Source organism: Sinocyclocheilus rhinocerous, unplaced genomic scaffold (assembly GCF_001515625.1).
Source record: "Sinocyclocheilus rhinocerous isolate Xijiao unplaced genomic scaffold, SAMN03320098_v1.1 scaffold12, whole genome shotgun sequence".
Taxonomy (NCBI): Eukaryota; Metazoa; Chordata; class Actinopteri; order Cypriniformes; family Cyprinidae; genus Sinocyclocheilus; species Sinocyclocheilus rhinocerous.
Genome location: NW_015626394.1, coordinates 553,796 through 571,095, shown reverse-complemented (window position 1 = coordinate 571,095; position 17,300 = coordinate 553,796). Strand labels below are relative to the sequence as shown.

General features: G+C 35.7%; 1 protein-coding gene across 1 annotated transcript in view; it reads right to left on the bottom strand.

Moving 5' to 3' along the window:
• Nucleotides 1-17,300, bottom strand: part of adcy5 (adenylate cyclase 5) — a 91,557-nt gene that overhangs the window by 20,929 nt on the left and 53,328 nt on the right. The window contains exons 3-6 of the mRNA XM_016520241.1: nt 14,191-14,340; nt 12,859-12,980; nt 5,561-5,672; nt 3,235-3,362 (exon numbers count right to left, since the gene is read on the bottom strand). Of these exons, the coding sequence (XP_016375727.1) occupies nt 3,235-3,362; nt 5,561-5,672; nt 12,859-12,980; nt 14,191-14,340 (512 nt within the window). The remainder of the gene's footprint in view (nt 1-3,234; nt 3,363-5,560; nt 5,673-12,858; nt 12,981-14,190; nt 14,341-17,300) is intronic.

Genomic DNA, 17,300 nt, shown 5'->3' with positions numbered 1-17,300 from the left:
CTGGGGCCAAAGAAAAAACAAAAAAAAAAAAAACAGATATACCGGTTGTTAATTCAGTTAATCATATATTTTGATATAACACATTAACAATATACTAAATTTGAACTCTGAAGGTGATATTAAACTTCCAGTTTTAATGGTCAAAACTGTGAAAGTTGTTTACATGTAAACAAATTTAAAACTAATAAACCTTATTAGCAGACACATCATGGTGTCTGCTATCAACTAAAATGAGAAGAAAGTGTCTTCATAGAAATAATAATATCTCTAAAAAAAATGGCACTTTCCCAATGATAATAAGCAGTGACATGTCCAGGTGTATCTGCGAATGATTTACATCTCAAATAAAAATATGAACACAAAAAAAATATTATTCAAATATGAGTCTTATTTAAATTAAAACTTAGAATTTTACTTAGAATATCCATAACCAGCCAGGAAAAGGTTAAGTATTCAGAATATTTTAATATGGTGAAAGAACTTTAAACATTTTTGCTTTTCATTTTTAAAAATATAAAATTGAATTAGATTGTTTTTTTCCCCCAAGAAACAAATAGCAAAGCAAAACAAAAAGCAAAGCAAAAAAATAAAAAAATTTTAAAAAAGCAACAAACAAAGCAAAACAAAACACAAAAAGATCCCAAACTGGACTGAACAAACAAAGACATTAAAATTCCACACAATAAGATTGCAGGAATTATGAAATGTTCCTCTCTCCTTTCAAGTTTCATTCACAGTTGATGCTGAGCTTTTAACATGTGGGGATTTGTGATCATTTTCTTTTAACGGTTGGTTTCTCTTTGCTAACTCTCTCTTTTTCAGTGTGACAAATGTAATATAATGTATTTCCTACATTTGGACCCTGGCATTTTAATATATGATATAATGCATAACCTTATCCACTGACATCTCATCTCACTTTTCCCTATATGAAAAAGTCCTAAGGTGGATTAGCGCACGCTGAAAGGCACCTTTCCACTGGGCACATCAACAAGTTAACAACACAGCACATTCTGATCCCGACATCACACGGCAAACAAGCCATCAAACTTTTTTGAACATTGAGGACGACAGGCAAGTCTGCGGAAAAATGGTCTCTTCCTGTGATGGGGTGCTGGTGCGGTTGGCTGCAGCTCAGAGATACACAGACACGTGCTCATTGGAGCAGAAAGCAAGTCACCACCATTCCTGCCTTAACAAACAACTGCTCAGAGACACTGAACATTAGAGAAGTCAGGACTGTGGACACGTCCACACGCATGCAAGACAAATAACTTGGAAACAACTCAATTAAGAGGTGACTGACCTGACCAATTAGAATAGCAGGACAAACTCATAGAGGGTAATTCAAAGTTTCTAGCGAGAATGTAATGCTTATAACAATTTAGTCACGATTAGTAAAAGCAGGTCAATTAGATTAAGTGTTCTCTCTCAGCTCAGCCCTTCTGTGAACTTTCATTCGGTGCAGTTACAGAGGCATGTTCCGTAAACCGGGTACAAAATATTGAATATCATATGAGCTGTTTTTCTTTATTTTTCATTCCTGATTCATTACTTATTGAGGCAACCCTGTTTAAAAAATAACTTAAAATCTTGAAATTTTCTAGGAATAAACAACAACATGGCAGACAATTACAAAACAAAATTGGTAACATGATTTAGTCTAACATAACTGTTTTAAAAGTTTAATGTTTAATGAAAAATATTTTAATTAATTATTATATACAGTGTTTCCCCTAGGTTTACGGCTTTTGGGGAGGGGGGTTATTTTAATTAATCAAAAAGCATGTCTAATTAATTAAAATCATGAAACTTAAACAATTTAACATCAATTTATTAAAAGTTTAACAAATATTACATGTTTAGGGCCCTATGAAATGTTTTTTCAACCTTATGTTTTATTGTTACCAAATTCTGTTTTAGAATGTCTAATTATTTGAAAGCATAAAAATAAGTTTCATTTATTCTTACAATAGCCTTATGATTTTTTGCTCAGAAATTCTGTGTTGTGTATTTACATTTTTTAAGGCATAAAACTCATTTAATCTATCTTATAAGTAATGAAAATTAAACAAATTTTATTTTTTGGGAAAATAAAGGTAATTTAATATTACAATTAAAACATTGAAGAAATATTGATGATTGATGATTATTCCTTAAAAATAAGGTTTTAATCATTTTAGTAGTAGTAGTAGCAGCAGCCTATTACGTACATTCTACTGATTACAATAGTAATATATTTCTGCCAATGCCTTCAAGTTAAACCGAACTTTTATTTTGACGGGTTGCCGTGAATACCTTTACATTTCTGTGTGTATATGATATGAGGATAGTTTTACTCAAATGAAACGGTCAAATGCTCATGAAGCGACTCTCAGAAAAGTTCTGGAGATGTTGTTCATGTATTTATGTCCTCATTTAGTGAGACGGCAGACGCTAAATCACTGCAAGCGTCACGCGCGCTTCAGTACGAGTGGTAAAAGCGGTCTGTGCCATTCATTTACACAGAGACACGCAGAATTAATTTAAATATGAATCGTTTTGCGGCTTATTTACAAATACTAATGGGAGTGGAAGTGTGCTCACTTGTGTGTGTGTGTGTGTGTGTGTGTGTGTGTGCGTGCGCGCGAACTCCGCTGTGGTTGATGCAGAGAGCGCGACCATAACGTAGAGACCGAAATGACATGCTGTCGTGTAAATAAGATAAAAAACATAAGGCTATTTAGTTTGCTTAATAAAAGAACAAGGTATAGACCTGTTATATCGGAAAGGTAACTTTAAATGACTTCTGTTGTGATCTGGCGCTATAGAGAAAATATAATTAAATAAAATTAACTTGACCTCGGGCCGCCCCCCTAATATAATGGCAGGGGAAACACTGATATACATACAGATACACACACACACACACAAAAATACATACACACATATACATATATATATATATATATATATATGTGTGTAGTATGTGTGTGTCTATCTATCTATCTATACACACACACACATATTTGCGCGAATGTAAATCTTCCATAAAACCAGTATATATTCCACATTATTATGGAAACTAAACTTTTTTTGTGTGTATATATTTGTGGAAATTGCCAGGTCCTGATTCACCGTAGCATCTCTTTTGTATCTCCTGGCTGAAGTACATTTTCAGGGAGACATTTAAAACAAGACATAAAAGCCTTACTGTTCCTGTCTGATGAACAGATGTAAAACTGTAATACTCACGAGATTGCTTCGATCATGTCCACACCCATCTCCACGCAGCAGTGTGCATGGTCAGCACGGGCCTCAGGCAGCCCCGACACGCAGTAGTAGCAGTCGCCCAGGATCTTAATCCGCAGACAGTGATTCTCCTGCAGACACACAGAGAATGACCAAACAGAGTAACGCTGATTGGGCTGGTGTAAATGGGATCAACAATGAGCAAATAATCAAATTTTTTACAGAGTTGCTGTAGGTCACAGTTTTTTTTATATATATATATAAAACCCTTCACTCCAAACTAAAAATTAATGCATTACATGTCATTTCATAGCCATTAATGTGTATTAGTAGATATCCCATACAGGGAATGTGTTACATAGCCTTTCTCCCATTAAAAACCCCTTCACATACCGCAAATGGTTTTCCTTTTAAGGTTATGAATTTTCATTGGGATTTATATGATTTATGATAACAAAACAAACTCAAATCTTAACTGTTCCCAAATGGCTTTAAATGTCAGATTTTAATCTGTCTCTACAGTGTATTTTTTATGTACTAAGTTTGGCATCCCACTTTCATGAATTCAAAAATCCAACCCAATTTGTCTTGATATTTTGCTTGGAAAACATGAGTAGTCTAAACAAAAAGCTTTTGGAAATGGATTTCAAAAAAGGAAATATAATAGATATAACAGATAACAGATACTGTAAGAATAGTTCAACCAAAATTGAAAATTCTGTCATTATTTGTGAATCATAAAGTACGACTTCAGATAACTTGCAATATAGCGTAATATAGCATATATGATGCTTTTATGGTGCTTTTGCATCGTTTTTGAAGCTTGAAACCTTCAGTCACCATTCATAGTAATTGCATGGAAAAGAACAACCAGAATAATCTTCAAAAATCGGAAGGAAAAAAAAAAGTCTTACTGGTATTGAAATGACATAAGGGTGAAAAGTAATGACATAAATGTAATTTTTGGTTGAAATACCCTATTAAGCGTTGTTTATTTGAGTCCTATAGGTATCTTACTTTGTAACAGAATAGTTTAATCAAAAATGAAAACATTATTTACTCACTGTACAACTTCTGAAGACTAATACAGCAAATACGATACTTTGAACAAATAATGACAAATTTCATTTTTGGGTGAACTATCCCATTAAGTGGTGTTTTCTGAAGTACTATAGGTTTCTTAGTTTGTAAGTAGGGCTGCACGATAAATCGCATGCGATATTTAACGCGCATCTTGTCAGAAAGCCGGTTCTGTAATCAGCGGTAAATCTCCATCACGTGCGTGCTTTCACATTGAGCAGCATTAACTACACAGAGCCGTTGTTCTCTGACGAGCTGCGCAAAAAATCGCGCGAATATGAACGTGGTTTTGCGCTGCTCGTCTGTGAACAACGGCTCTGTGTAGTTAATGCTGCTCAATGTGAAATTTATCGTGCAGCCCTACATTAGTTTCTTTTTCATCAACCGGATAAAAGTACACTGCGTGTATGCTGCGTAGGCATGCGCACTCTAAACAATCTAAACAAGCCCATTCGCCACGTGGAGATGCAGTGTACTACACAGAGCCGTTGTTCACTGACGAGCTGCGCAAAAAATCGCGCGAATATGAACGTGGTTTTGCGCTGCTCGTCTGTGAACAACGGCTCTGTGTAGTTAATGCTGCTCAATGTGAAAGCACGCACGTGATGGAGATTTACCGCTGATTACAGAAGCGGCTTTACTGATAAGATGCGCGTTAAATATCGCATGCGATTTATCGTGCAGCCCTATTTGTAAGTCATCAAAACAGGAGAGAAGAAACCGATGGAGAGCAGAAGAGGAAGCCTCAGGCTGGGCACAGGACTCACGGCCGCAGGACCGGGTCTTATGACAGCCACCTGAATGTCACCCCAGTGCATGCCTTCATTTAACCCGCAGCCCATACAACAACCTCTATTGTTGATCATCAGGGCGAAGTGCGTATGCATGCTTTTTTGTCTTTTTGCTCGAAGGTTTTGTGAAGTGTGCAAACATCTGAACAGACAACAGATGGTTTCTCCTTTGAACAGCATCTCTCTGCAGCAGCAGAGTACGTGCACGAATGCATGGCAACTTGGCTGCAATGAGTCACCACCACTGGCGGAGATAACAAGGAGATAGTTGAGCTGGAAAACAGCGAGAAGCATGATCGCAAACACTCATCTGACAGGAGGGAGGGCTTCTCTATCCCAGTCAGCTGTGTGAGTGGGATGCAAGCGGAATTAATCTGATTACATCTCAGTTTGCCATCGTGTTTCGACAAAAAAGAAGCTGTTTGGCTCAGGGCGAGGGCTGTTCTGCGGACACTTACGGAGGCCAGTTTGTCGAATCGTGCGAAGAGCTCGTTGAGGGTCATCACTAACTCCTGTGCAGTGCACTGAGAAGCCAGACTGGTGAAGCCCTCAATGTCGGCAAAGAGGATACTGCAGAGAAAGAGAAACATCAAACAGAGTTAGCGGTTTCATCGGTTACGGGCACTTTTATATTTTAGGAATTGATTTTTATTAACAGATGTTTTTCTTGATGTTATATGAAGGTCCGTCTTGAAACTATTTTTTTTTTACCATGCTATCACCATCATTTATTTTTGCTACTTTTCAAATGTCTTCAAGTTTTATGTATAGATTTTATGGTTTCACTACTATAATAACAGTAAAGTACGAAATCCTCCTTAATATTGTTGTTACATAAAAAGATGATTAAATCTAAAAATCAACACAGAACATTATCAAACGCAATAAATAATCTGAGATGTGCTATAACTGACACTATCTATATCTATAGATATATCTATACAGTGTGTATATATGTGAGTGTGTTTTAAAAGAGCGGTCCCAAAGAAAGCCCATAATGAAATATTAATTGCTAGCAAAACCAAAGTCATGAGTTTGATTCGCAGGGAACATACAGTACATTATAAAACATATACCCTGCCATTGTGGATAAAAGCATTTGCCAAACGAATAATAAACCTAATGAAAAATCAGGTCATTCTTGTTAATCATCTCAGGCCCTCATCCCCACACATCAGTGTAGTGCACATTCACCTATATTACATGGTTGCCACGGTTACCTGGCTGACAATTGAAACCCTCGCCCACAGCTATTCATTTCAATTGACCATTTGTGAAGCAGACTTTACATAGATACAATATGAGCTAACTAATGTGATCCCAGGATCACAGCTCCATTACCATGCCAATGGCACAGCAGACAGGTTTGGATGGGAGTGTGTGCTCTCTTTAGCAATAGATGACATTCACATTATGAGAATGTTGGGCCTACACAGACAAGAAAGTGAATAAAGCATGATATTCCCCTGTGGGAGCCCGGTAACAGATATGGTTCTTCTTTGTACACCTTGAATGAAAGACAAAACAAAACCTTGTGGGCTGTAATGACTTTTCCTATTCAATATTCATCTGCAGAGCTTTTACCAATGCTGACATTGATCTAGCTTTATTTCTAACAGCTCAGGGCTGGTCTGACACTCAAGCTAGCGTGACAGTATGAAGATCGCCAGGTTTGACTAAAGCCCAGGACCCGGGTGAGCGTGACCTCTCAGCTCAGACTCAATATCAAAGACGATTTCCAGAAATGTTTAAAAGCGGCCCAGAGGGCAGGCTGTTCTTGTTTGCCACACCCTTTTTTCAAAGCATACATGCTGCTTGGTTCCCTGGAAAAAAAAGCCTGACTGCTTAATGGCTTTCAATCAATTAATCTTTGTCTGAACAGAGTATCTGCATATTTGCAAAAAATACCCTTCAAACCTCAATTAAATGCTCAGATTTTTCAATATTTCATATTCAGAGTGCTAGAAATGGTTAAAAATAGCAACTAAACCATCTTAAACAAGCTGATTTAAACATAATTTGATGACCCTGAAAACAAAACTAAATATTATAAAATAATTTTATAAATAAATATTTATTAAATACATTAAATAAAGTAAAAAATATATTAAACTGAAAATAAAACTGCAGACTTCAGGCTAATCAGCTTCAAAATGGTCTAAAAGGGATTTCTCCTCAACACACCTTACAATTTGTGGTATCATTCATGTCATTAGAACAAATAGTGCAAGGCAAGTTTCACAGATAGGTTAAATATAAATCCGAAGCTATTCACAAATGAAAAAAAAATACAACAACAATGCAACTGATTCTAAGACAACTTTGCTCAAATTGTATAAGCAATAATAAGCAAGCATTTCATTGGATTTTAGCCCTCTCACTTTCTAGCAGTACAAATTTTTGAATTGATTTTTTTGCCGGATTTAATTATTCAAATTAGATTATTTGAATTATTGGAAATGATTTGGGTCTCTGAACTAACCCCTGTCAGTTACATGATACGATTCAATGCACTAAAGGACAACAGATCCTCTTGCTACATTTAGCCGGCTTCCTACTCTACAATGTCAATACACCGTAATGAATTAATGATGCCACCTTTTCATAGTAAATCAAGTGTTCAAAGAGCATCATGAGACCATGTCTGAAAGCTGACAAAGATGAAGCACAGGAATCATTTTTATCTTATTACATCAGCCCTGATCAAAAACAGCCAAAACAAAAGCATCATATGACTGTACTGTACATGAGTCTCTTAGGAGCCGTTTAAAAACAAAAGTCAATCAAACTAAAACAAGCACTTTGACTGGACATCCATGACTGCATGGATCATAAGAAAAGACTTTGTGAACTAATTTTGCTATGGTTTCTCCTATAACTTTAGATAACAGATTTAAAGGGATAGTTTACTCAGAAATGATGATTTCTTCATTATTTACTCGCTTTCTAACTTGTATGACTTTTCATCATCTGTGGAACACAAAAGGAGATATTCTATTAACTTACCCTCATATTATTCCAAAAGATTACAGAATTTTCATAAAAAAATAAAAAACACAGTCCATCAAAACAATCTAAAAGATTATTTAATTTAATATTTTACTATGTAAAACAGCATACCGGTTTGTAATAGTGTGAGGGTGAGCAAATGATTATATAATATCCATTTTTGAATGTACTAAAAGCACACACACACCACTAAGTCTACATTTAAACCCTCCCTTATACAATATAGCATGCAGAAACCCTTATATTAGTCATAGATCAAAGGTTTCTATATAGCTGACGGATCTATTAGAGTTGCTATATATAAAAGCTCAAAGAAAAGGCCTCCCCTGGGAGGGTGGATTAAGGTTAGTTGACTCTGAAAGTAGACAGAGTGCAGTGCTCTCTGAAGGATAGCGTCTTGACTGCTGCGAGCATCTCAGGCGGATCTTTAAACCTCATTTAATCGTTAACACAGAGGTGACTCATCAGCTCCCTGCAGTCTGGACCAAAAATGTCGCTGCAGTGTGGCACAATGGCAGGATGGCTCTTTAAAAAGAATCCAAACACATTACGACCTCTGGAGTATTTCTGCTGGCTATTACGAACACAGTCTATGTCCTTTATTAGGTGCTATTAATCCAACGCTTTTAGTGTGTAAACATGAGGCAAAGAATTAAATAAAATCCAGAGTACCCTAGAAGAAAAGACTGCCTAGACTGTCAGCTTTCTGGAGACCAGCAATGCCAATCATAGAGGAAAATAGCTGTGGTTAAATTTATCCCAGTCAACAAGAAAAATCATCCTCAAAATCACATTTTAATAGTTTATTGTTTAGGAAAAAGAAGAAAAATAAGTTCAAAACGGTTTTAGATACACTTTTATATACTATAAAAATATAAAAATGTACACTACAGTTTAAAACTTTTGGGTCAGTAAGATTTTTTTAATGTTTTTGAAGGTCTCTTATGCTCAAGTCTGCATTTATTTGAGCATAAATACAAACAGTAATTTTGTGGAAATATTATTACAATTTAAATGACTGTTTCCTATTTTAATATATTTTAATCTTCATAGTCACATGATCCTTCAGAAATCATTCTGGTTTGGTGCTTTAAAAAACATTTCTTATTATCAATGTTGAAAACAGTGATACACGGAAACCGTGATACATTTTTATTACATTTCAGGATTTTTTGATGAATAGAAAGTTCAAAAGGGTAGCATTTATTTGAATTAGAAATCTTTTGTAACATTATAAAATGTCTTTAGTGTCACTTCTGATCAATTAAATGCATCCTAGTTGAATAAAATATTAATTTCTTAAAAAATAAAAAACATACTAACCCCAAACTTTTGATCGGTAGCATATAAATAATAATTATTTTACAAATATACTAAGCATAATGATTATGCATGCTGTATACTGATTATTCTCATAGAAGCTGGTGAGATATATATTGTGTTGATGGGGGCAAAACAATAGTTCTTGCCAGCAATGTTAATGAATTTGTGGTGACAGCAGCCCTAAGGTCAAATGTAGCTGCTCTCTGAACATACAAAATTATATTGGGAGTTAGCAAAGTGTTGACAGGAAAATTAGCTAATAAAATGGCAGGAAGTTTAATAAATGGAGTGTGTAGCTGGTCAGCGATAGTCTGTCTAGGGACATCAGCATGAAAACCATTTCAGCCAAAAAAGAAAAGCCCCTGGATGGAATGTTGCACAAAGTCACACTTCCTGCTTATATAACATGGCCCCCTAAATCCATCAAGGGTCACTGCTTGAGAGGTCTGACCTCCTGATCCATCGCCCCTGGAACTCAAACTGATTCTACAATTGCTGAATAATGATATTGAATATACAGCTGTTGAATAAAAGCCTGTCAAATCTGCCTCCCTCCATACCAGTGATTTGTAGAAAATTACACATTAAACAAATATTTGAAATAAATAAAAAAAAGTAAAATATTTTACTCACAACTATAGTGTTTCCTTGTAGAAGTAAAACTGTTTCTTCTAGTATATCAAATTAATTTCAAATGTACAGCATCTGAGCAAATCCACTGAAAATTACCAGTACTTTTCCTGGTAATTTAGAGACATTTCCTTCAACCCTAAAATATAACAGAATTAAATACATAATTCAAAATATGGGTAAAACAGCTTTTAAAAAACAATATTAACATGGCACATTGCAGCATATTTTTACAGACTTTTCTTCGTTTAAGCCACACAGTTAGAACACATGCATGTGTCGTCCTTCATCGTGCTGCATAGCTAGAAATGGATATCAGAGTTATTCATGTCCCCTTTGGGGAGGAAAAAACAACTTTCATTTGCCCTGCCACTCACTTAAGGACAAATTAACGGATGTTTAAGCAAGAGTAAAGACCTAAACAGCAATCCATGCTTTCTTAGTCACAGAAATGTGACAAACGGGGATTAGAAATGGTTCAAGGAACAAAAACTGAAAATTTAATTTTTGGCTAAATGTAATGGAAAATCCCTTAAAATTGTGTCAGAGTCTAAACATTCATTTGTAAACGATAAAATAAAATAAAATGATCATTTTATTTTTTTCTAAGGCTAATCAGACTTGCTTTTGCCTAGAATGTGACCCCATTGATGAAAATATCAAATCAGAATTTCAAATCAGAAATCAGAATTTCATTCATGTCCACTACTGTTTAAATTAGCTGGTGCCGCACAGATAAACTATCAGTTCATTTCTCGAGCAGAACTCCCAGCCTCCTCTTCCCACAATAGTGTGGGTTTCACTCAAGAGCAAAGATTCAAACACAGACATTGTTATGTAACTGTCCTCAGCAATTAAACCACTGGGTACCACTGGGTCCTCTAGTACAAACCTATCAATATTCCGCTTAGCGAGATATCGCTTGGCTGCACACTTACGTAATTCCTCTGACCATGGAACATATCTGGTGGGGGCTTTACTGGAAAAGGATAAGAGACAGACCCTCGATTGCAGACAACAACCCAGAGGGCCAGGAGTCGCGTGGGTGGCGTGGCCCACTGGCTCACAAAGCCCAAGTTCATGTTGCCCTTTGTTGCTGTAGTCTGCCCTCTATTCGATCATAGAAAAGGGCTGGCAGAGAATATCAAGCCTCAAAATCAAGCCATTAAAACAATGGAGGTCAAAGAGTCTCTGTGCTGTTGTTTTCTAGTAGGCACTGCTGCTGTACTTAACAGTATCAGGTGCCGGATCACTGTCTGTACTCCTATTGATAGTTGCATAAAGTTAAAAAATAAAGTTTGTATAAAGCTCTGCTCAACTTTGTTTCATCAACAATAAATCACATTGCTGGAAATGTGGTACTCTCGGTGAAAATAAATGCCTTCTGATCACTAAAAAACACAATCAGTATGAACACCCATTTAACCGTGAATTTGGAAATGCTAAACAGAATTTAATCCAGAATATGCATTTAAAGTGCTTTGGTCACTTTTTTGACAATTTACTCATGAAAACAGAGCGGCTACAGATCTAGAATGTATATTATATGCGCAATCAGCCATCATTACATATAAAAACATTTCACAAAATTTCACTGAAGCTTTTCAACAACAACAACAACAACAACAACAACAACAAAATAAATAAATAAAAAAAATAATCAAAATTAATCTGAATATATAAGATGATGTTTTGAATTATTATTTGTTTATGGGGAAAAAATCTGTAATAAAATTCTGTGTATTTGTGTTCTAGTTCAAGCTGTACTATGGTGTGGCGGGCAGTAGCAGTGCATTAGCACTCTGGTGCTAAATTCAACTCCTCCCCTTTCAAACCGCTTTATTTCTTGGGTTAATCTTCTACCCTCCAGATTTAGAATTTATAACCGTGGAGAATCATAATTCATCACATGGATTCCAGAGTTGTCTTTTGTCATCGACCTGAGACCCACATGGTTTTAAACTCTCAAGTCTTCATAAGATTACAGCTGTGTTTAAAGCTGAAGTACAAATCAAAGACCGACATGAGGTAAAACAACAGGCTACACCTAATAGGGCCTCTTGTGATTGTGAGTATCCAGCCAGTCTGGTGCTGTTGAAATCGGCATGCAATCAGTGGGAAAGTGTCTATAGACGCTCAGAAGAGCTGCCTTGACACATGGATGGTCAGCCAGAGAAAGAGATGGCGAGTGTTTTTTCTCTAAAACCACAAGAGGGTGCAATATCTAACACTTATCAGATTTATAAAACACTTACAAGCTCTGTTCCAAAACCTAGTACGCTGCCTATCAGGACAGCACTGAAATCTGAAGCAGTATATACTTATATATATGAAAATAAATAAAAAACATTATAAACAAAAATTACATTATAAAATAATATTATAAAATAAGTAATACTATAAAATAAGTAAATAAATAAATAACATCTGAGATGGTAGATGGCCTGAGAGAAATGCTCACAAATGTAAATATAGCCTATTAATATTTCATGCAATGCAAAAATGTTACATCTAATAATGTGATAGTATCATGTTGTTAGTTGAGCAACATGCTAATGGGTGCAGATTTTGTGTTTGCGTGTGATGTTCCATTTTCAGTTACCAAGAGGGTAACTGTGTAGGGCCGCTCACTAGGTTTTTGGAAAAGCATTCATCTCATAACCTAACTAAGTACTAACATAATTATAGTAAAAAATAATTGCAATGATTACTGTGGACTGAAAAGGCTTTAAAAGTGCTTTGAGATGCAAACACTGACTACCGTCTTTCAGGCTATTTGAGGAGTCACTCTTACCTCACATTGTCATGCTTTTGAATATAGATCTTGTGGAACATCATATCCTCTTGTTTGGCATTTATGTCGGCTTTCATCTCCATGGCGACATTTCGAGGAAGCACAGAGAGGAGGAGGCGTTCCTGCAAATGATGACAGTGATAGTAAGGGAAAGACAGGTAGAAACAAAGAGAAGAGTGCCATGTGTATCTACTCAATCCATTTTTCTCTGCCGAAAGACATGGGTATCATCTTAAAGTCAGGAATAGAGAAAACTGAAGTACACTGTAGAAAATTACATTCATTCTAATTTAGCCCTATACCACTTACTAAAAGCACTGTGGTACCAGTGATGGTATCAGATGCTAACATTATGGTATTTCGATACATACATACTGAACAATGTTGCTTTTGGTTTATTTTTATTTATTTGTATATTTATTTATATGAATTTATACAGAAACTAAAAAAGTACAGTTTTTATTCACTGTATAAATTCAAATAAATAAAAAGAACTGATAAATAAAATAAAATAATCAATAAAGGAAAAAAAGAGCCAATATATAAAATAAATTAGTAAAGAACCAACAAACAAACAAAAGAAAAGAAAAAAAAACACAAATAAATATTCCATATAGTACACTAACTGTGGTAAGAAAATTTTTTATTTAATACTGGTAAGTCATCTAGAGGCCATAGTGTTATTTTCAAAATGCTTGATATGAAAAAAAAATTATATGTTTATTGAAAAAATTATGAATGGCCTCTGTGGGCTTCTGTGTTTGCAGAAACTGACATTATTTTTTTTTACTTTGTTGCCACTATGAACTGTTCTAAGACGTGGTTCTAATCTCACAAATTAATCAGCACTGCATGTCTCCGTGCACTAGTTTTCTCACGGTTTCAGTTCTTTACTGAAAATCAATGGACATATGAATGAACTCCAGCTGAAAGACTTTTCATTCATTTAGCTTCATTCCAAGCAAATCTGAGGCTATTTCCCCACACACACACACACAAAAAGAAACTTGCACGGAATGTTGCATGCTAATATTCTTCAGTTTTTATATGGTTCTCCCAGGTGTTTAAATAAATACCATGGTATTAATTATGGTACTTTGGGTACCTGATTATGGTACTTAGAAATGTAAGATTTTTAAAATGTTTTTGAAAGATATCCATTATGCTCACCAAGCCTGGATTTATTTGATCAATAATAATCTGTCTGACTAATGACTTTTGAATGATAGTGTATATATCTGTGCCTGGAGAATCTTCATACTAAATCTTTCAGACTCACAGAATGTCACTAGAAATTAAAATGTGCTCTCATGATATCTGGACGACTCTCACCTGTTGCTGGTTTTCTCTCTGAGAGTGCAGGCGGGCTTGAATACATTCTCTGGTCTCCTGGAAGGCTTGCCTCTGTGAGCCTTCTGCTGGGTAGTGTGTGCACACGCCAACTATATTAGTGCAGGAGAAGATCAGGACATTGCACACGAGCTAGAAATGAAAGCAGAACACAACATCAAACAATATGGAACTTGACAGCTTACTCTTTCATCTTAAGAGACCCAAACATTGATATTGATAATATATGTGCTGTTCCCTTAAAACAATAGTTTACCCAAAAATTCTGTCATCATTTACTTGATCCAAACAGCACTGGACCCTACTAACTTTTATTGTATGGACATAAAAAAAATTGAGTTATCACTCAAAAGATCTTCTTTTGTGTGATTTTAAGAAGCACTTGTTATAAAATTCATGATTTATGTTTTATTTTCAGTATGTTCAATCTCAGAGCACTCTAATAAAGTTTCATTAGATTATGCTGACAATCATCTGGAGTAGTTTATCTATGATTTACTCAATGGAGTCTGTTGTGCAACCCTGGCATTCTGGGAGTTTCTGTAATAAATGTCTGCCAAACTATTTTTATGATACATTTCAGAAGGAGAGCTGATGTTTTATATAGTTTTAACTCATATTTAGTGAAATAGCTATTATGCAATTGTTTTAAACAAGTGTTGCTATAGTGAATCACTGAGGGTTAATGGAATAATTTGTCAGAAAATGAAAATGTGCTAAATTTTGCTCAAATGTAATCACTCTCAGGCTATCCAAGATGTAGATGAGTTTGTTTCTTTGTCGAAAAAGACTTGGAGAAATTTAGCATTGCATCACTTGCTCACCAGTGGATCCTCATCAATAAATGGGTGCCATCAGAATAAGAGCTCAAACAGCTGATTAAAAACATCACAATAATGCACAAGTAATCCACACAACTCCAGTCCATCAACTAACATCTTGTGAAGTGCAAAGCTGTGTTTCTGTAAGAAACTAATCCAAGTCATCCATCCACAATATCGCTTTTTACTCAATGAAAAACTCATCTTGTCTGAATCAGGAGAGAAGTATGCAAAGATTAAGCAGAGTATACAAGCAAAAACAGTCAGAAACTGTTATAAACAAACATGTTGGTAGATTTTGAAGTTAGAGGACAACAGAGAGGACTTTGTCATGCAAACATTCAGCTTTTCACGTCACAAGATGTTAATTGATGGACTGGAGTTGTGTATGACTTATGGATCTATTTGCACTCTCATTCTGACGGCACCCATTCACTGCAGAGGATCCATTGGTGAGCAACTGATGTAATGCTAAATTTCTCCAAATCTGTCCTGATGAAGAAACAAACTCATCTACATCATGGATGGCCTGAGGGTGAGTAAAGTTTCAGCAAACATTTTTGGGTGATCTATTCCTTAACTACAAAGCAGGCCCCAAAACCACAGTACACACTGAGGGGGGCCCAATTAGTAATTAGCGGTTCATCAAAGTTGTTTTTTTCCACAGTATTTAATAAATTATTGCATTTAGTTACCCCAATCCTGAATATGTGGTTGCATGCTTGCCAAGGAATTAATTGGGAACTGTAAGTCAGAAAAGTATCAAGTGCACACAGACACGAACATGCCTTATTAGATTTTCTCATTGTAATGTCCAAGATGAGTTTGTGGTTCCAATAAGACAAAGCAAATCCAGGAAGTCTGCAAACTTAAAATAGAGCATATGATAAAGACTAGCCAAACAACCTGAAGCTGTTCAGTGTCAACACGTTTCAACCTCCCTCTCTTCCACATGCGGGGTCAGGAACAGGGTGTCTTAACTCCTTCTAAACACTGGTATCAGGGGCAGCAAGACGCATTCCCATAATATCTTTGATTGAGCTGGACTGAACTTCAGCAGACATATCTCTGCCATGACCTCAGGGTTCAAAACACTGCCGCACCAGACGCTTGCCCTTAATCTGGATTGTGTTAACATAACATTGCTTTTCTTTTGCTTTATTTTGTCTCTAATCGGTCAGATATGATGGTCTAAATAACAATTACTCTATTTTTACTTTTTACGGTGTATTTCTGCTTAAATGGTTAATAAAAAAAGGTTTGCATTATTCAGTGATTAAGGTGGACCAATCATGAAAAATAATGTGTTTTTCGAACAACCTAGTATAAGAGCCTGTTCTAGTACAGCCCCAAAACAAAATCAAGACTTTGTAAAAGAGCATAATAGGACCCCTTTAATACTCTTCTGCTTGTATGAGTTTATGAAAACACATCTGACATCTAATGAGAAACCAATACAGTCAACTTTCATTAAATGTCCTTTTGTGCCTACCGTCATAGAAAATGGAAAAAAACATTGGTTACCCAGAGTGGAGAAGGGCAATCAATAATGATTACAGTCTGCGTGTGCAAAAACAAGCCACCTGGACTTGGCACCACACTAAAGGAAGCATCACACAGAAGAAACTTTCATTAAAAACTCCATTCAATCACTTTTTGTGAGAATCAGACCAAATTTAAGTCACTATTGAATGATTTTCCCCTCCTCACATTTAAATATGGTCCATCATGCCATCTTTTACTTCACTGATGATGAAATGCCACTGAATGTGTCATTAACTATAATATGCAGAATGGTCAAGGATATTTTTGTTTAATTTTTGTGTTCTGGCAATAATTGATTAATGGCCAATATTCAAATTAAGTACTATTTTATCTAAATAAATTACACATAAAACACTTTAAAGGGGTCATATGATGCGATTTCAAGTTTGAAGTGTTACAAGCACTTGGTGCATAAAGAAGATCTGTAAAGTTGCAAAGACTAAAGTCTCAAATCCAAAGAGATATTCTTTATAAAAGTTAAGAGTCAACCACGCCTACCTAAAACGGCTCGTTCTAACACGCCCCCACATATCTACGTCACGATGTGGGAAGATTTGCATAATGCCGCCCAAATGTTCACGCAAAGAAAGAAGACCTAACTTTATTCTCGCTGTAGTTTTGTTGTTGCCGCTGCCGCCATGTCATGAAGGCGCTGTGTTTCGTTGTGAAAGCGAAACTACTTTGTTTGGCCTTCCAAAAGAGGATGATATCCGCTTCGTCATGCCT